This window comes from Pan paniscus, chromosome 8 (genome assembly GCF_029289425.2).
Source record: "Pan paniscus chromosome 8, NHGRI_mPanPan1-v2.0_pri, whole genome shotgun sequence".
Taxonomy (NCBI): Eukaryota; Metazoa; Chordata; class Mammalia; order Primates; family Hominidae; genus Pan; species Pan paniscus.
The window spans coordinates 69,499,839-69,520,813 of NC_073257.2; the positions used below are offsets into that span (position 1 = coordinate 69,499,839).

At 33.4% G+C, this 20,975-nt stretch overlaps 1 protein-coding gene across 1 annotated transcript; it reads left to right on the forward strand.

Moving 5' to 3' along the window:
- The first annotated feature begins 2,265 nt into the window (after positions 1–2,265).
- LOC117974604 (deoxycytidine kinase-like) lies at positions 2,266–4,776 on the forward strand. The gene has a single exon (XM_034930590.3). It carries the CDS (start codon positions 2,486–2,488, stop codon positions 3,266–3,268), a length of 783 nt encoding a protein of 260 aa, XP_034786481.2. The 5' UTR covers positions 2,266–2,485; the 3' UTR covers positions 3,269–4,776.
- The last annotated feature ends 16,199 nt before the right edge of the window (positions 4,777–20,975 follow it).

Sequence of the window (20,975 nt, forward strand, 5' to 3'; positions counted from 1 at the left end):
TTATCTGCCTTACTCTGTCCTCTCTGATTTCTAAATTTCTATATGTTCTGTATTCATGGTGACTAACTAAACTTCAGCTTTACTCAGTCCTTGTACATTATTTTGTGAGTCACAGTCCCTCCTGCTGATGTGGTTAATGTTTCTGATTCATGGCCCTTGCATCACTTTCCCTCTGCCTTCGTGGAATTGAGGGTGATACTTAAAATATTGAGAAACAAATAAAGTAGTAGCTCATATAAAGTATTTACCCTTTAGTTACATGGAAAATCTTGGGAAGAGTATAGAGCAGTGAATGTGCAAGGAAGTACTTGGTGGCTTAGAATCTCAGTCAGTTTGCCAACTAGTTTAAATATAACATTAGTGATTACTGCAGTTGTTTTGTTTTTAATTTTTTAATTTATGGGCTGAAATATTAGACCACAGTGAAAATGACTTAGTGATTCCACCCCAATATGTTCTAAAGTTTAGACCCAACTCTTACTTCTATTCCTTTGCAGTCACTCCCAAGTCTTTGGAAGCTTTCTTAAATAGCAATAACCAAGTCTTTTTAGAGTCAGAAATGGTGAATCAATGCAGACCTTATTTTTAATTTTCTCTTTTCTTTTTTTAAAAATTAGTTTAAGTTGAATTATTTCCATTGCAATTTAAAGATAATAACAACATCCTACTTCCTCAGAAACCGTGTGCCATCAATGATATAGTTTCATTATTTTCAATGTCTTTGTCTCCAATGATTAAAATGTTACTTGGCTTCAAAAATAAAATGAAGTTGTCTAATTCTCAAATTTCTGTTTTCTTTGTAACTATTCCCTTCAGTTGTCAAGCGTCTTAAAATTGAAGTCTATACTCTTCCCCGTCATATTTTATTTACCTCCAAATCTCATATAATCTGAATTTTTCTTCACCTGTTTACTGCATAGGTTGTAGCTAAGATTATCACTGAAATTCAAGATGCCAAACATGATTTCTCTTTTTCCTTCAACAGACATGTCTTTTCTAATCTCAACATAGTTCCATGTTCAACTATGTACCGAACTCTTCTACTTGTACTTCTTTCCTTCCTGGCCACTGTGACAGTGCCCTCTGTCTTAACTTCTACTTTCCTAGTCATTCTGAGAGGTGAAGCCCACTGGACTTCCTGGGTGGAGTGGAGACTTGGAGAACTTTTCTGTCTTACAAGAGGATTGTATAATGCACCAATCAGCACTCTGTAGCTAGGATTGTAAAACGCACCAATCAGTGCTCTGTGGCTAGCTACAGGTCTGTAAAATGTACCAATCAGCACACTGTAAAATGGACCAATCAGTGCTCTGTAAAAGTGACCAATCAGCAGTATATGGGCTGGGAAATAAGGGAATAAAAGCTGGCCACCCCAGCCACCAGAGGCAACCCCTTGGATCCCCTTACCTGTTTTGGAAGCTTTGTTCTTTCACTCTTCAAAATAAATCTTGCTGCTGCTCTCTGTTTGGGTCCATGCCACCTTTAAGAGCTGTAACACTGACCACGAATGTCAGAGGCTTCATTCTTGAAGTCAGCGAGACAAATAATGCACATGAAGGAACCAACTCCAGATGCAATGCCTTCTAAGTGTCTTTTTATGAGGATTTCCCTCTCTGCCATGTATGTGTTTCTTTTCCATGCTTTATTTTATGTTTTTCCTCTCCTCCCTTTTCTTTACTATTTGTGGACTTTCTTTCCCAGAAGGCAAGAATGGGAGGACCAACATATGTACATGTTGATAAATACTAAATAATCTCCAACCCTTTCTGCTATAAGGCATACCCCTTCTTGCCAATCCTGTTATTTCTATCCCTTATACCTTTTCTCTCATCTGCAAGTCTACTGCAGGTACACTTCAGTTCTACCACTGTTTCATCAATTTTCTTGTTCAAAACGGGCAAGTTATTTGTGAATTCTTAGTTACTTAACAAACATGTTGTATATACCTTTTGAGACTGTCCTATTCTAGGCCTCTGGACAGAGATAAGTGATTTCCTGAAGATTGCTTTCACGTTTTTGCTGCTCAACTTTACCGAGTAAAAATTATTTTACTAATGTCTACAAGTCTATTCCATATTCGTCAGCACTTTTAAAAATTATAATCACATTTTTCTTATATATAATATAAAATGCATTGTATAAGCCATGTAATTTATAGCATGTAATAAATGTATAATATGTAGTATATTATATATAATAAATATATGAAAATATAGCAGGGAAAAATAGAAATTATGGATGAATAAAAAATAGTAAAAAATGGGCTTGAGGAGGGCGGGGCCGCCCCGCAGGCCTGCCAGTGTCCTCAGCTGCCTCCGCGCGCCGAGGTCCAACCCCGACACCCGCTGGCGGGCCGGTGAGCTCACTAGCTGACCCGGCAGGTCAGGATCTGGCTTAGCGGCGCCGCGAGCTCCAGTGCGCGCACCTGTGGCCGCCTCCTAGTTCTCTCTGCCGGAAGAGCTCTGGGCCGCCACAAGACTAAGGAATGGCCACCCCGCCCAAGAGAAGCTGCCCGTCTCTCTCAGCCAGCTCTGAGGGGACCCGCATCAAGAAAATCTCCATCGAAGGGAACATCGTTGCAGGTAAGTCAACATTTGTGAATATCCTTAAACAATTGTGTGAAGATTGGGAAGTGGTTCCTGAACCTGTTGCCAGACGGTGCAATGTTCAAAGTACTCAAGATGAATTTGAGGAACTTACAACGTCTCAGAAAAATGGTGGGAATGTTCTTCAGATGATGTATGAGAAACCTGAACGATGGTCTTTTACCTTCCAAACATATGCCTGTCTCAGTCGAATAAGAGCTCAGCTTGCCTCTCTGAATGGCAAGCTCAAAGATGCAGAGAAACCTGTATTATTTTTTGAACGATCTGTGTATAGTGACAGGTATATTTTTGCATCTAATTTGTATGAATCTGAATGCATGAATGAGACAGAGTGGACAATTTATCAAGACTGGCATGACTGGATGAATAACCAATTTGGCCAAAGCCTTGAATTGGATGGAATCATTTATCTTCGAGCCACTCCAGAGAAATGCTTACATAGAATATATTTACGGGGAAGAAATGAAGAGCAAGGCATTCCTCTTGAATATTTAGAGAAGCTTCATTATAAACATGAAAGCTGGCTCCTGCATAGGACACTGAAAACCAACTTCGATTATCTTCAAGAGGTGCCTATCTTAACACTGGATGTTAATGAAGACTTTAAAGATAAATATGAAAGTCTGGTTGAAAAGGTCAAAGAGTTTTTGAGTACTTTGTGATCTTGCTGAAGACTACAGGCAGCCAAATGGTTCCAGATACTTCAGCTTTGTGTATCTTCGTAACTTCATATTAATATGTTTCTTTAGAAAACTCAAGTTTTTAATCATTTTTGTTTTAAGGAAAAAAGATTTTTAAAATGAATCTTATGCAAAACTTTTTGACCAGTTTCTTTTCTTTTGTTTTTTTTTAAAAAAGACATTTAAAGACAAAGACATTATTTCTCATAGCAGGAAATGTAGAGGTAGATGGTTCCAGTATCAGCATAGTGACTAAACTACATTATAAAAGATCCAGCTTCCTTCTGTCATTCCCCTCTTTTGTCTTCCTCAGCAGGTTGGCTTTTTTCCCTGGTGCCTCTCACCTCGTTGGTGACCAGTTTCTTAAACTGAAAGCTTTAATGTTACATAGTAAATGGTAGTGTGTCCTGTGTAAATTAGTGTACCTATTAAAAGTTGCAAAGTGGAATTAAAGGAATCCCTAGAATAAGGATTCTGAAGTTTTATTTTAAATTATTATCTTCTTAACAGTTTAGTCCCACCTCTTACTTCCTGCCTCAGTCTCCTTTCTCTACTGTCTGAATTAATTAGGCAGCCTGCTGTAAAGTTAAAGTCACACATTTCTATTTTGCAAACACTGTGATTACTCTTTGCTTTGTAGTTTGCTTTGCTTTGTAGGGTTCTGCTTTAAGTTTTTCTCTTTTTCAGACAAATTACTGATAAAAATGATATTGCTCTATATGTAATATATCCTGAAAGCATTATTTTTTGTTGAATAGGAAATAAAATTAATGAAGACAGAGGCTAGAAAGCATCCATTAATTAATGAGACACACTTAACTACTTATCTCTAAACCATCTATGTGAATATTTGTAAAAATAATGCATGGATTCATCTTAGTTCTGTATATAAATATATTTTCTTTCTAGTTTGTTTAGTTAAGTTGTGCAGTGTTTTTCCTGTGTATTAAACCTTTCCATTTTACGTTTTAGAAAATTTTATGTATTTTAAAATAAGGGGAAGAGTCATTTTCAGTTTGAAACTACTATTTTTCTTTCCAAGTCATTTTTGTTTTTGGTTTCTTATTCAAAGATGATAATTTAGTGGATTAACCAGTCCAAATGCACTGATCTTTGCAAAGGAGACTTAATTTCAAATCTGTAATTACCATACATAAACTGTCTCATTATACGTATGCATTTTTTTAGTTTGTTTTTGTTTGGTATAAATTAATTTGTTAATTAAATATTTCTTAAGTATAAACCTCATGAACTACAGTGGAGCTACACTCATTGAAATGTAATTTCAGTTCTAAAAAGATGTAATAATCATTTTAGAATTAAAATTTATTCTACTTTTAAATAAATTATGAATATTAAAGGTGAAAATTGTATAAATTACTTTGATTCCATTTTAAGTGGAGACATATTTCAGTGATTTTTAGTAACCTTTAAAAATGTATAATGACTTTTAAAATTTGTAGAATTGAAAAGACGCTAATAAAAATTTATTATTTGTCATAAAAAAAGAATAGTAAAAAATTAAAATATCTATAATCTTATAACCTTAAAGTAATTATTTCTTGAGCACCTTTATTTGTAGGTATGTGTGTATAATTTAATGTGTATTCCGTGTATATAGAATATATATATTACACTCTACTTATTATTTCATAGTTATTTTTCTTGGTGAAAAAATATCAAGAGAATCTATGCCAATAAATATTCATTTAAAACAATAGATTTTGTGTAGTAATAATTTTTTATTACTTAAAAATATGAAGCACCACTTAAATGTTTTTATGTTTAAATGAAGATACATAGTAATGATTGTATTGAAATGAAGAGATGCTGGTTCAATGGAATGCAATACTTAGGATTCAAGATATGAGAATTTAATCTCATTCAGCATGGAAGACTTTTATTCATAAAGGTCAACAATGAGGAACTGATTCCAAAAATGTCATAACAAGGCTTTGTGCTTTTATCTCCACCTTCCTCACTCTGGCTTCTGCACTATCTCCCTGTGGCAGCCTCTTTTCTGTTTTGGGCTCAGCAGCCAGTGAGTGTGAAAGACATGTCTTTGATCCACTGAAATGCTCAGTTCTCCCTAGAGATTAGGTTGTCAGTCAAAGTATAGAAAATATACCACTTGTCAGAAAAGTTTCGCTCTAGTAACACACACAAAAAGATTTAAAATATGAAGACTCAGTACATCTTCTCACTGAACCTATCTCTGTTTTTTAGTCACTTATTATCTCAATCTTGGCAACAAATCTCCTTCCTGATAAGCAGAAACTATGTATGTGAGCATCCGTTTGCTTTATTCTTCTGCCATAAGTACCCCAGTCAATTGGATTAAAGAATTAGTGGCTAAGTGTTACCTATTACCTTAGCTAGTATGAGAACAGAATAGAAGAGTTGGCTAGCAATCACATATGATTAAATTACAGGCTTGTACAATGCTGAACATCTGCATACAATTCAAATTTTCTGCTAAAACTTTAAATTTCTTTTAAGCCACTTACTGCTTTGGCATTACAAAAGTTTAAACATCTGGTTTTGTTTTCTACATTAGTAAATTTATCTCCAACTTTGTGAAGATTTGTATAGATCTTGAGTCACTAGACTATTCTTCCACACTAAAATTTTCAAAGAAGATAAAATTTGCTGGATATACTAACAGCTTTAATATTAACCTCAATTCTTCAATTTATATTCTTTGTATGCTAACATACTAATAATTATCTTCTCTTACTTTAGTTCATAAGTTATTTATTCAAAAATATTTATTTGGTGCCTGCTTTGCTTCATACTAAACATTATTTTAGAAACTAATAAAAATGGAAATGAACAAAAGAGGGACTTTCTTTGCCCTTATTGAGTTTATATTCCAGTGGGCAGAGCACAGTAAATTGTAAACCAATAAATTAAAAATTTATTTCATGTTATCATCATGCTATGATGGAAATCAAGAAAATAATTGTTTCAGTCAGAATCCCACTAGTAAACTGAAAGCACACTCAATTGGATAAGCAGACTCACACTGGAATCACCAGACAGTTGTATTTGTTTGCTTGCTTATTTGTTTTGTTTTCAGAAAGGATTTTTTTTACAAAGGTTTGAGCCTAGTAGAACCATGAGTGATAGTTCAATGACTTGCCGCTATGAACATCTGAGCTATTACCATCCCTAGACCTAAAGAAATGAGCTGTATGAAGTTGCCCAGCACTCAAGGACTCAGCGATCTTGTTTTAGGGACACAACCAGCCCATGAACACATCACAGGGAGGTAGGTAGAGTAACAGGTTTGTTTCCTGGCTTTGTTTCCATACCTCGAACCTCTTCCCAGAGCTCCTTACAGGTGGAAGCAAACCAGAACCAAAGGTTTATATCATCCTCCCCTGGCAGAAGGCAAGCTAAAGAAAAGGGAGAACAGATCTGAAGAGGAAAATGAAAGAAATTCAGTACTGCGCTGTAACACAGTAACTCAGTGAGCTGGGGAAGGGCAGTCAGGGAGCCACTTAATAGACGGTTGTAAGGCAAAGGATTTCAGAGTAGGAAAGGTTCATGTTGACACGAAAAGAATGAGAAATGTTATGTCAATTAAGAATCAACAAAGGAACATCATTTGCCAAGAAGTTGAAATAGGAAAGAACGACTGTTCAAAAACAGAAAAGAAACCTGTTTGAATAAAGTGAGCAACCACAGAATGCAGAGGATGAAAGTAGAGGTAGGAAGGGGCTGGTTACTCAGACTGTTGAAAAAATATAGAGGATATGGAAACAAGAGTAGAAGTCAGGAAAGAGCTAGAAGGCTATTGCAGTGCCTAGGGTAGGGGTAAGAAGTGGTCAGATGCAGATTATTTTAGAAGTAAATACTTATGAGAGATTATAATGACCAGGAATAGAATGGATAGTTGCTCAAAGGATGGTGAGGTAGGGAGAGATATGAGTTATATTTTGAAATTAAACTAATAGGTTTGCTGATAGATGGGAATCAGGAGATGAAGAAAATAATTTTCACTCCAACAGCGGGATATATGATTGGTAATTTACTGAGATGGAGAAGACCAGAGGGAATTGATCCCTAGCTTAGTAAGACAGCTAGGGATCAAGAATTTTGCTTTGGTAGAGATAAGTGTAAAGTGTAAAATGCCTAAGAAATATCAAGGTGGTGATGTCAAGTGATTTGTTTAATCCCCAAGTCTCTAGTTTAAAGATAATGGCTAAATATAAATTTGTCATTGGAGCAATAATATTTGAAGTTATGGCCCTGAACAAGTTTACTCAAGTGAAGAGTGCAGAATGAGAAAAAGAAAGATCTCAGGACCCAGCTTGGAGGTTGCCAGAAAAGGTAAATGAAAAGATAGAAATATCACTAGACTACACTTGAATATTATCGTAGTCACCTAACGTAGTCTCATGTTTAGTTTATAAATAGAACTCTCTGAGCTCTTCAACTTTCAACTTCCAGTAGTAATATGGGAATATTTATTTACAAATATGTATTTGAAAGTTCCAGCACATCAAGTCAGCTAAACATTTTATACAACAGAAGTGATGACATTATTTGTCCTATTCTGAGCTTCCCTTATGCAGAAGAAAATGGTAATATCTCTCTTTTCTTAGTGGAATTATCTGCTTTCTATTTGATTTTGTTTCATCTTTAGCATTTTCCCCAAAGACTCTTCCCCCTTTCAATCATATTTTATATAGGAACAATTTCAAATATATCATGTGAAATTATGGTTGTTATAAATACATATAAAAATTGGGTGTTGTTTATAGATTAAATTTTATTTTTTAGAATAATATTTTTAAATTCCTGAGGAAAAAACCTCCTATAAATGAAGCTATCCATGTGATAAGTATCAAACAGCTAGTAAAATAAAGACTTATCAAATAAACAAATGTGTGTTCTATTGTCTCACTACCAGAAATAACACAGAGCCTGTTAAATGAAACAAATTGTGTAACTATAGACTCAACTATAGAAATTGTTTAATTTATTTTAGTGTTTCTTTTTTGTTGTTTTTTGTTTTGTTTTTGAAATGAAGTCTCGCTCTGTGGGCCAGGCCGGAGTCCAGTGGCACGATCTCGGCTCACTGCAACCTCTGCCCCCTAGGTTCAAGCGATTCTCCTGTCTCAGCCTCCTGAGTAGCTGGGCACACCACCATGCCCCGCTAATTTTTGTATTTTTATTAGAGATGGGGTTTCACTCTGCTGGCCCGGCTGGTCTCTAACTCCTGACCTCAAGTGACCTGCCCACCTCAGCTTCCCAAAGTGCAGGGATTACAGGCGTGAGCCACCGAGCTCAGCCTAATTTATTTAATTTTAAACATGTTAAAGTGTAAATGTAAAACAACCTCGTTGCTTAATTTGTTTTCTTTTTTCATAGTTAATATTTATTGAGCATTTTCAAATCTCGATTACTTAGGCATATAAATTTACTATATATATGTTGTTAAATAAAATGTATGAAAGGACATTGTTTTGGACTGAGCTCCTGCACTAGACCCCAACAGATCTCACCCCCCAGAAATAAATCAGTCATGCTAGGCACCATGTAATCAAACTGAACTTTAAAAAAGGATAGTTTTCCAAAAAACAGGAGATTCACCAAAACCATTCAGAAGGAACCCAGTCAATTTGAAATAGCATAAAAAGAAAGTTGCATGTTCTCACTAATATGTGGGAGCTAAAAAAAATTGATCTCATGGAAGTAGAGATCAATTTGGTTAGAACTGATGTCTCGTTGGTGTCTCTTATGTGATCTCATGTGATCAACATTTTTAGCTCTACACCAATGAATAGAATGATGGTTACCAGATGGTGGGAACGGTAGTGGAGAGGGGGGAATAAATATGGGCTTATTAATGGGTACAAAACACAGTTAGATAGAAGCAATAAGTTCTAGTGTTTGATGGCATAATAGGGAGACCATAGTTAACAATAATTTATTGTACATTTGATAATAGCTAGAAAAAAATAAAATGTTATTAATACGAAGAAATAATAAATCTTAATATATATTCCAATTACCCATATTTGATATTACATATTGCATGTTAATATCAAAATAACATGTATACCCCATCAATATGTACAACTATAATGTACTCATAAAAATTTAAAATTAAAAGGAAGAAAATCTTTTTTCTTTTAATTCTGTAAGAAAAGTGACTTTGAAACAACCAAATTTTTTTTTCTCTTTTTTCTACCTCTTCATCCCTTTTCTGCCTTTATAGGCTCCTCAGAGTGTATTTTAATTTCATAGATGAAATACTGGCTGATTGGTGAATCTCTAAAAAAAGCCAACTAGATCTTTAAATCTGTTAAAATTTTGTTTTTGACTGTATACATATATATATGAATTGATAAATATGCATAAATCTATTCATTCAAAGCATTATTGTATAAATTTGCTGTTATCCTTAATCTACATATGTTTGAAGTGTGATATTGAGAGAGGTCAAAAGATACAAGTATAGTTTATTACTTGATAATCAGTAGTAGATCTTTGAGTTTAACCAAGGCAGGATTATTGTAGAAAAATATTCCCTTAACTAATATACCACGTATTGGTTTATTCAAAGTAAATTTTTGACAAACTTGTAAATGTAGATCTTCATTCTATATGTAATAAATTATATAGATCTATACTCCATTTCATATAAAAATAGTGTTACTAACTCAACATTGCCACATGATATGTTTTGATCTGTATTTTAAAACAGTGATGATAAAATTGTGCCGAACTGTTCACATCCTTCTACCATGTCCCTATTCTATGCGTAGTTTTACAATGAGATATTATGTACTTTCATCATATCTAGAGTTTCTCAATCTTGTTTATGAATAATTGGCAAAAGGAAATAGGCATAGTCTATATCTAATGAGGTATCTTAGGTATAGTGAAACATTTCTTGGGTGTTTTAGAAGGAAAGAATGGTGAGGCTTTTGAACCTTATGTTTAACATCTGCACTTGTGTATCTTTTGCAAGAATAGACATTCAAAATATCTTCTTCAACATTATCTAATATAATATTTTATAAATTGTTTCATCTTTCAGTGAACTTAATGACACGTGCAATTTAAATTTCAGTATTCTCATAAACTTAGCAAAAACATATAAGCTTTATAGCCGCAAATTTGTTCATGATTACTAAATCCAACTTCAAGACACCTGAGAAAAAAATCTGACGGTCCAATGTATGGTATATATATAGGTTTCAGGGAGTTACTATGAAAAAGTAAGTTGTCAATTTAGGATGGAAGCTGAGTTTGCAAATTTGTTTAAGTTAGGCCCTTTATCTATAAAGAGACCCACCTTCAAACTGGGTTAAATAAGTCATAATCAGAAGTCCCAGGTTGCAGTAGACGTCGAGTTTGGTTCTGTGCAGTGTCTCTGGCTCACGTTTTTTTATAACTTTGGATTACTTTGACAGTGTTCTTCTCTGTTTTGTTCTAAGACTAGTTTACTAACACCATGCTGGTAAAATGACATAACTGTCCACTTTTGACATTAACAAACCATGATTACTGAAGGGAGAGCAGGCCACTAAATAATTTGTTCAAGTTCCTCCTTTACTAAATTCAAGACAACAGAGATTATCATGTCATTGTATGGTGATTGTACACGAATTTCTAAAGATCATTCCACAAGTTGGAAACATTTAAAATCCTTATGGAAAATGAATAAACCCAACATCTAATATTGTTTCATGTCTCCTCCTTTGACCTCCAGCATATTACCTGCTCGAAATAGTCTGCCACCACCAAAAAGATTCAGAAGAGTCTATACTCTTGTTAATTCTAGATTTAGCTCAGGATTACATATCTGTCTTTAGCAAGGCTGGTACATGATCAATTCTCAATTCTTTTCGTAATGAATCAATTTAGGGTAGAACATATTAATATCATCCTTAATTTGTCAGAAGGTATGTACCCTGCCTGTAAAATCTGAAATTCTTTCCATTTCTTTCCCCATGTCTTGGACCACTCCTTTCCTCTTATTGAGTTGACACCATTGTTCTAGGTCTTATCTTCTGCATGGGCAAAAGATATTGCCACTTTGAGCTACAGTCTATATTCTCCAGGAAAACATCTTTCTTTCTTCCTTCCCTATCCGATAAAGGAAGAAGTCACTTTCCATTCTTAACAGGACCATTATCTTTCTTCTTGGAAATCTAGGAAACTGTTGTTCCTGCTTTAAACTGGAAGTTAAAACATTTAATCTGAATTTTGTGAGGCCTCGTTTTTTTTAATAAAAAAAAGCATAAGGATTTTTTCCTATGGCATAATTTAAAATAGTTATATAAACATGAAAAATCAGTGTCAGAAAATAAAGAAAACTGAGAAATGATACATAGCAGGTTGAGTAAAATAGAATTTTAAGTTTAGTATGTAGTTGAGTAAAAGCTCTAGAAAGAATGTTATCTGAAAATATTTTTAGAGTTAAATAATCATTTACAATACTACATTGCAAATGGTACCAATTCGCATATTATTTTAAAACACTATTTGAGATATTTTATAAAAGCTATTCATAGCTTTTATCTGTGATGATATGGCATTACAAAATTTCAGAAAATCACCCCTGATTATTACCAACCTTCTTTTAAGATCAGTGCTGTGGGACAGGGTGAAATGAGAACATCTCACAGTTACATGCAGGTCAATTCAACATGTTGTGTATACGATCTTACGCAGATAGAGATTTAATATTAATTAAGACATAACCTCTGCCCTAAAGAAGATGGGGTCTAGCGGTGGAGACTAAAATATGCACAATTATCTGTAATGGAAAACAGTGTGTGAATATGCAAGGGAGACAGCAATTGCCAGAGGGTCAGCAAGTCAAAAACTAATCATGAAAGTAACACCTGAGATGGGGCTCAATACCTGATTAGCATTTCAGTAGGCAGAAATGGTGAAGAAAATTCCAAAATTAGAGAAATAATAAGTAAAACTAAATGGGTGAATATGTGCAATATATTACAGGAGATAAGAAATAATCTGGTAAAAATGAACTGTAGCCTACGTGGCATTCAAGTTAACTTGGGTCCAGACCTAAAAAGCCCTGCCTAGCCACGTCACACCATTTACTGAAACAACGGCGGAGCTGCGCTTTATGCATGTGTATTTTTAATCTAATTTTGCTTTGTGTTTTCTCTAGAGAAAGAATTCAGACGCCGGGCGCGGTGGCTCACGCCTGTAATCCCAGCACTTTGGGAGGCCGAGGCGGGCAGATCACGAGGTCAGGAGATCGAGACCATCCTGGCTAACACGGTGAAACCCCCTCTCTACTAAAACTACAAAAAATTAGCCGGGCGTGGTGGCAGGCGCCTGTAGTCCCAGCTACTCGGGAGGCTGAGGCAGGAGAATGGCCTGAACCCGGGAGGCGGAGCTTGCAGTGAGCCGAGATCGCGCCACTGTACTCGAGCCTGGGCGACAGAGGAGACTTAGTATCAAAAAAAAAAAAAAAAAAAAATCAGAAAAAAATGAATACATTTTTCCACACATCTTTTTCCATTCGAAATACAAAAGCTTGATTGAAGCTCATGGGGAAAAATATCCATTTTACAGCTTTAATATGTTAATGAGCAAAGGCTATTGTTTCCCAGCCCTCAAACTCATTATCAAGGCTTTATTTTGTTTTCATAACATTTTTTCTTTAAAAATTCACAAAGATAATATACAAACACACCATTACAAATAATGTAAGCAGTTGCCATGTGTATTGACAAATTTAAGACAATAACTTTACAACTAACTCATTCTCACTCCATCCCTAGAGGTGAAAAAATGTTTGATATGTATTCTGAGAGTATATACAGTATATATTGTACAAACACATTTTCTTTATGTAAATGTATATGTAAATATACATTGTTTTGCACCTTGAAATTCTATTCACCTAACAATGCTATTTCATTGCTCACTTTTCTGGTATTAAGCTTAAGAAATAAAGGGTCTCATCTTGCCTTCCTCCCTTATTTCAGGGTTCATGTTACTGGTGTCAAAAGCCTAAAATTTTTTTCCCAGTATTATAGCTATTCATGATAAAAGGCAAGTCAAAGTCCCCCAGGAACTCTCTTTCCAGCTTTTCTTAAATAAAATTGACTATTTCTGCAACATAATCTGAATATCAGTAGTTTGAAGCCTAGCATATCACTAACTAAAATACTTTCAGATTAAAAAATTAATTGCATGTTAAAAGGCCAGGAACAGTACATGTTGTGGATGGAAACTCCTATTGTTCTTTATTTCATTCTTTTTCTGATTTTTCTTCACATCAACCCTTCCCCTATCAAGGTCATAAATTTAGAACCTCTCTTTTAGGTATGGCTAGCATGCAAAGAGTCCTCTAATTTTGCTAACAACTCTTAAATGCAATTTTCTTATCCTTTTTCAAAGTATTTTACATCTGAAATTCTCATCTACTCAGTTCTTCTCATAGAAGAGATTGGCGCTCTCCAGCTCAGGCAGAAGTTTTACCAGAAATGGGAGAAAATTCCAACACCAAATTGACTAAATCTCATTTATGGTGAAGAATCCCATTTGAGAAGCCTGCTGGGGCAGTGTAGAGATAGTCATGCTTTACGGAAAAAACAGGAAAAATATTTATTACAAACCATTCGAGTTTTCCTATTATTTGTGATTTTACTACAGCAAAAGAAAGATAAGTACTAGTGACAATATAGGTAATATACTCCGAGGGATGGGTGAACTGAGAATGGAGAAAATAAAAACAGAACAAATAATTTGGAGCACTTCATTAATATGTACTGATTGTGCTGTGCTGGGCTGGTACCTAGAAAAATTATCTTTGTGAGACAGTCTATTTAAAGTAACATTCTCCTTTAATGGTTTGTATCTTAAATTCTAATTACCATTGTGACAAACTGGGACATTAGTACATTTGTATTAGTATTTTAAATTAGCATAATAATTGTACATATTTATAGGGTGTAATGTGATATTACAATTCATGTATACAATGTAATGATCAAATCAGAGTAATTGGGATATCCATCACCTCAAGTATTTATCATTTCTTTGTGTTAGGAACATTCCAAATCTTTTCTAACTATTCAAAAGTGTACAATAAATTATTAAGTATAGTTATCCTACAATGCTGTAGGACACTATAACTTACTCTTCCAAGTTCAGCTATAATTTTTGATCTTTTAACCAACCACTGTCTAACTGCTTTCCTGCCGTCCACAGCCTCTAATAACCACTATTCTACTTTCTACTTCTATGAGATCAACTTTTTTAGCTTCCACACATGAGTGAGAATATGCAGTATTTTTCTTTCTGTGCCTGACTTATTTCACATAATTTAATGTCTTCCAGGTTCATCCATGTTGCTGCAAATGACAGGATTTTATTCTTTTTATGGCTACATGATAGTCTGTTGCATATATACACCATTTTTTTTATTCATGTGTTGATAGACCTTTAGGTTGATCGTGTATCTGGGCTATTGTGAATAGTGTTGTAATAACCATGATGGTGCAGATATCTCTTTGATATACTGATTTTCTTTCTTTTGGATATATACCCAGTAGTGGGGTTGTTGGATCATATAGTAGTTTTATTTGTAGTTTTTTGAGGAACTTCTATACTGTTTTTCATAATATCCATCCTAATTCACATTCACACTTAAATAAGACAAACTTGGTGAGTGGATTTTTTTTTCTAGGAAAATGACACATAGGTAAAATAATGACAATTATCTGAAAATTAAGCTTTCAAATTTCTCAAACCCCATTTTGACCCCTGCAGTGACCTTTTACCTGTTGGGTCATTGTGATTGAAGGCTTTTGGTTTTAAGAGTGCCAAATATCTTGGATGAGTGGGATTGGACTAGGTCAAGTTAAAATGCTACGTAAGTGTTTATTGCTATACTTAAGGTCCTTCAGAGATTTACATTTATTAAATTCTCCTCAGATATGAAAAGCTTTGGCTAATTTCCAGGGTTCCAAAAAGTTGAATTTGATAAGTTTGCTGGTATTCTTATTGCTTTAACAGAGAAGAGGATTTTGGAAGTCCTTATTCTGTCATTCCTAATGATGTCACTTTTCACTTCAACCTTCAAGGTATGCAGCAAGACAAATTTATTTGGTTCGGAATTATGCTAGTTTATTTATTCATTAATTTGCATATTTAACAATATTTGTTTTAAAAATATTTAATCTTGTACTTATTTATTCTTATTTTTCTAACATAATTGGCTAATTAAATGTAGATGAGTATGAATGTATTTGTTTTTCTCAGTGCATAGGTGAGTTTATAGGGGTAAACTAGGAACTTGTAGAACAACTTTAGGCCCTACTAGTGTTATATAGCACAGAGCAGTTTAGAAGAATATACTTTTTATAACCTGGAATTTCACTGCATGTATAAGTGGAAGTAAAACTGTACATTTTACCCAAATGTAATTACAAAATAACTTTCTCATGTTTACATCCAGGAATAAATGTGGCAAAAATTATTCATTTTTAAATTGAGTAAGATGGTCATTCAGGCATATCGTTGAATATATTTCTGTATGACATGCAATTTATTTTATCATTTTAAAAAGTCAATTGACCACTTTTATATTAGTCATACCTAGAAAGAGTTAGCTGCAGAGAAATACGAGATATTTAGTAAAGTGTTACGCAGTGAAGCCAAAACACCCACCTCATAAAATATCTTATGCAGTTGTCTAATTACAAAATAAAATTTTCTCGCATTGTCCTTTCTTCTAGGTTGTTTTACAGTTACTAAATAGTTCAACTATTGGCCAGTAAATAACTATTGATAGATTCATTATTATATGCTACTATTTCTCTATGGAAGTGATAACCCTATGTAACGACAGACTAAGAAAAAAGAGAAATGACTCATAAATAAAATCAGAAACAAAAAAGACATTCCAACTGAAACCACAGAAATACAAAGGACCGTTAAGAGTCTATTATGAATAACTATGCACTAACAAATTAGAAAACATAGAGAAAATAGATAAATTCCTGAACACATAAAACTTACCAACATTGAACCAGAAATAGAAAACCTGAACAGATCAATAGCAAGTAATGAGATTAAATCAGTAATAAACAGCCTCTCAATAAGACACAAGCCCAGAACTGAATGGCTTCACTGCTAAATTTCACCAGACTTCAAACAACAACCAATACCCCTGAGACCAAAACCAGGTAAGAACATAACAATGTAAGGAAAGTGCAGGCTAATGTCCCAGATGAACAAAGATGCAAAAGTCCTCAAAAAATATTGCAAATCAATTCCAACAGTACATTAAAAAAATTATACCTATGATGAAGAGGGATTTATCCCAGGGATGCAAAGATGGATTGTACACATGAAAATAAATGAACATGATATATTGCATCAACAAAATGAAGGACAAAAACCATATGATTGCTCAACAGATGTAGGAAAAACAGTTGATAAAATTCAATATTCCTTTATTATAAAAACTCTCAACAATTAAGCTTGGAAGGAATGTAGCTCAACACAATAAAGGCCATAAATGAAAAACCCCAGTTAACATCTACTGAATGAGAAAAAGTTGAAAGCTTTTCCTGTAAGAACTGGAATAAGAAAAGTTTGCCCTTGCCCATATTTACTGCTCTTATTTAACATGCTACTAGAAGTCCTGGCCAGAGCAATTAAGCAAGGGAATGAAATGAAGGGCATCCAAATGGGAAAGAAGGAAGTCAAATTGACCCTGTCTGCAGATAATATGACCTCATGTAGAGAAAAATCTAAAGATTCCACCAAAAACTCTTAGAGCTGATAAACAAATTCACTAACATAAAATCAACAAACAAAATAGGTAGCATTTCTATATACAAATAACAAACTAGCTTAAAAAATCAAGAAAGGGATCCCATTTATCATAGCTAATATAAAAAACCACCTAGGAATGAATTTATCCAAGGAGGTGAAAGATTTCTACAAGTAAATCTGAAAATCACTGATGAACAAAACTGAACAGGACAGAAAAAAATGGAAAAATGTCATATGGTCATAGACTGGAAGAATTAATATTGCTGATAATACTATCCAAAGCAATAGGCAGATTCAGTGCAACACCAATCAAAATGCCAATGACATTGTTCACAGAAATATAAAAAAATCCTAAAATTTGTATGATACCACAAAAGTCCTCAAATAGCAGAAGCAATCATGAACAAAAAGAATAAAGCTGGAGTCATCACACTGCCTGACTTCAAAATGTCATACAAAACTATAGGAATCAAAACAGTATGGTACTGTCATAAAAACAGACACAGGTAACAATGGAACAGAATACAGAACCCAAAAATAAAGCCATGCATCTACAACCAACTAATTTTTGATAAAGTTGTCAACAATGTATGTTGAAGAAAGAACAGTGTCTTCAATAAATTATGATGGAACAACTAGATATCCATATACAGAAGAATGTAACTAGACCTCTAACTCTCAGACTTCTAACTCTCATGTAAGAGCAATTAAAAATGGATTAAAACTTAAATATAAGACTCAAGTGTATGAAGCGACTAAAAGAAAATATAGGGGAAATGCTTCAGGATATTTGTCTGGGTAAAAATTTTATGAATAAGACCTCGAAAGCAGAAAACAAAAGCAAAAAAGACAAAGGGGATTACATCAAGTTGAAAAGCTTCACGGCAAAGGAAACAGTCAACCAAATGAAAGGTAACATAGAGAATGAGAGAAAATATTTGCAAACTATTCATCTGACAAGGGATTGATATCCAGAATATACAAGGTACTCAAACAACTCAACAATATAAAAACAAATAATGCAATTCAAAATGCACAAATGATCTAAATAGATAGTTCTCAAAAGAAGATATAGCAAGTGTTTATTTTTTTAAAAAAGGCTAAACATCACTTATCAGCAGGGAAATGCAAAGCAAAACCATGAGATGTTATTTTATTTTTTATAATGGCTATTATAAAAAATACAAAAATAACAAATGCTGGTAATGACACAGAAAAAAAGAAACTCTTATGTAAAGTGAAAAGTGACATTATCAGGAATGACAGAATAAGGACCTCCAAAAGTCCTCTTCTGCATAAAAATGATAAGAACATCAGTGAAATTATCAAAATCAACTTTTTGGATCCTTGGAAATTAGCCAAAGCTTTTCACATCTGAGGAGAATTTAATCAATGTAAATCTCTGAAGGACCTTAAGAATAGCAATAAACACTTAACGTAGCATTTTAACTTGACCTAGTCCAATCCCTCTCATCCAAGTTATTTGGCACTCTTAAAACCAACAGCCTTCAATCACAGTGACTCAGCAGGTAAACAGTCACTGCAAGGATCAAAATGGGGTTTGAGAAGTTTCAAAGCTTAATTTTCAGATAAGTATCATTATTTTACTTATGTAGCATTTTCTTAGAGAAAAATACGCTCACAAGGTTTGTCTTTGCTTACATAACTTGCAGCTCACCCTGTGCTAACATTTTCCTTGAGTCATTTGTCAATGGAAATCAATGACAGTTGTTTAGCATTATCATTTAAATGTTAAATTAAGGTTGTTATTTAAAATATGGCAAAATGTAAACTAATTCAAAAAGTTAAAATAAATAGCCAAGAAATAAAATTTTGGAGGGGCTTTGAAAACCTCTGGCATATTTCTGTTAATTTTGAAGGTGGTGCACATATGTAGGCTTAAGTATATGATGAGGGCTGTGTGCACATTAAGAAAACACCTAAGTTCTCATTTCTGGCTGAACTTGAGACCCTGTACAAATAGAAATTGAAAGTTAAGGCAAAGTTTTGGGCTGGCCCTTGAAATTAACTAAAGGATTTCAAAAACCTTGGAATATTTTTTCAAGAAAAATGTTTAATTGTAGAGAAGAACAGAGAGAATAACAGCTTCACTGAACATTGAAGGTATGCCCCAATACATACCTACCTCCTTTGCAGAGAATGAGAAACGCTGGTTGCAGCTATTTAAGAAAATCTCTTTAACTGACCACTCATTAATCAACCACTAAGCTAACTGAATAGAGATTTTTAGCAGACCCACATGAGAATGAATACAGATTTTAAAAATTATTTGTCACAAAATAAATATTAACAATGACAACAAATAACTATAAAAAGAAACAACAACAAAACCTAAGGATGGGAGATAATCTGTATTTCAGAGTTGGAACACTATATATTATATGAAATGTCAAGTCTTCAATTTAAAAATCATGACATGAAAGGAATACAAAAAAAAGTCCCATACAAAAAAGAAAGACAACAAGAAATGGCCCTTAAAGATTCACAATTTTTGATCATTAGTCAAAACTTTAAAATCACCTATTTTCAATATTTTCAAAGAAATAAGCCACATTTAAAGAACTAAAGGAAAGTATGCAAATGATGTTTCATCAAAGAGAGAATAATGATAAAAAGATAGAAATAAAAAAGAATGAAATAAAAACTGTGAAGTTGGAAAATATAGTATTTGATAGAAAAAAATCACAGAGAAGCTCAACTAAAGATTTGGGCTGGCAGAAGAATGCATCTGATAATTTGAGAGGGATGAATTGAGATTAGCCATTATAATGAACAGAAAAGTGAACGAAGGAAAATAAACAGATCCCAAGGACCATAAGAAATGTTATTATGCATATCAATTTATAATAATGAGAACCCTGAAAGAAGAGGAAAAAGAGATGTAGGGTAAGAAACAATATTTGATGAAATAATGATTTAAAAAATCCCCAAATTTCATGAAAACCATTCATCTGTACATCCAAGAATCTCAGTGAACTGCAAGTGGGATGAATTCAAAAAGATCTAAATCTTGACACATCATAACAAAACTTTCAAAAGCTAAAGAGGGTATCTTGAAAACAGCAAAACAGAAACAACTCATTATTTACAATGCGCAGAAAAAAAGTCTGACAATCAACAGTTCTACTAATATATGAAGAGAAGTTAATCCTTCAAATATAAAGAGTTTTTCAGATAAACAAAAAGTAAAATAATGTACTACTAGCAGACCTGCCCTACAAGAAAAAATGCTAAAGAGAGTCATTTCGGTTGACATGAAAAAACACTAGAGAGTAAATCAAATTCATGTGAAGAAATAAAGATTACAAGTAAAAGTAACTAGATAGATAAATATAAAAATATATATATTTTTGTTTGTAATTGTTTGTATCCCGTATCTTCTTTAAGACAACTACACAAAGCAATAATGATCACTGTTTATTTCTATAAACTAGCAATGAACAATACAAAAATGAAATTAAGAAAACAATTTCATTTATAATAGCTTATAAAGAAAAATTATATATCAATAAATTTAAATCAATGCAAAACTTGTATACACAATACTATAAAATAACATTTTGATAAATAAAATAAATTTAATTATAAAAAGTAAAATAAATTGAATGATATCCTTCATTTCTGGATCAGAATACTTAATATTATTGAGGCGGTAATTACTCCCCACATTGATCTGCATATTTAATTAATCCCCTTCAAAAGCACGTAAAGCATTTTTGTGGAAATCAATAAATTGATTCTAAAATTCATATAGAAATGTTAGAGACACAGAAGAGCCAAAAGAACCTTGAGGAAGAAAAAGCTGTAGGACTCACGTATTCTGATTTTAATGCTTGCTAAAAAAAAAAAAATCAAAAACACAGAAACAGAGAATAAAAAG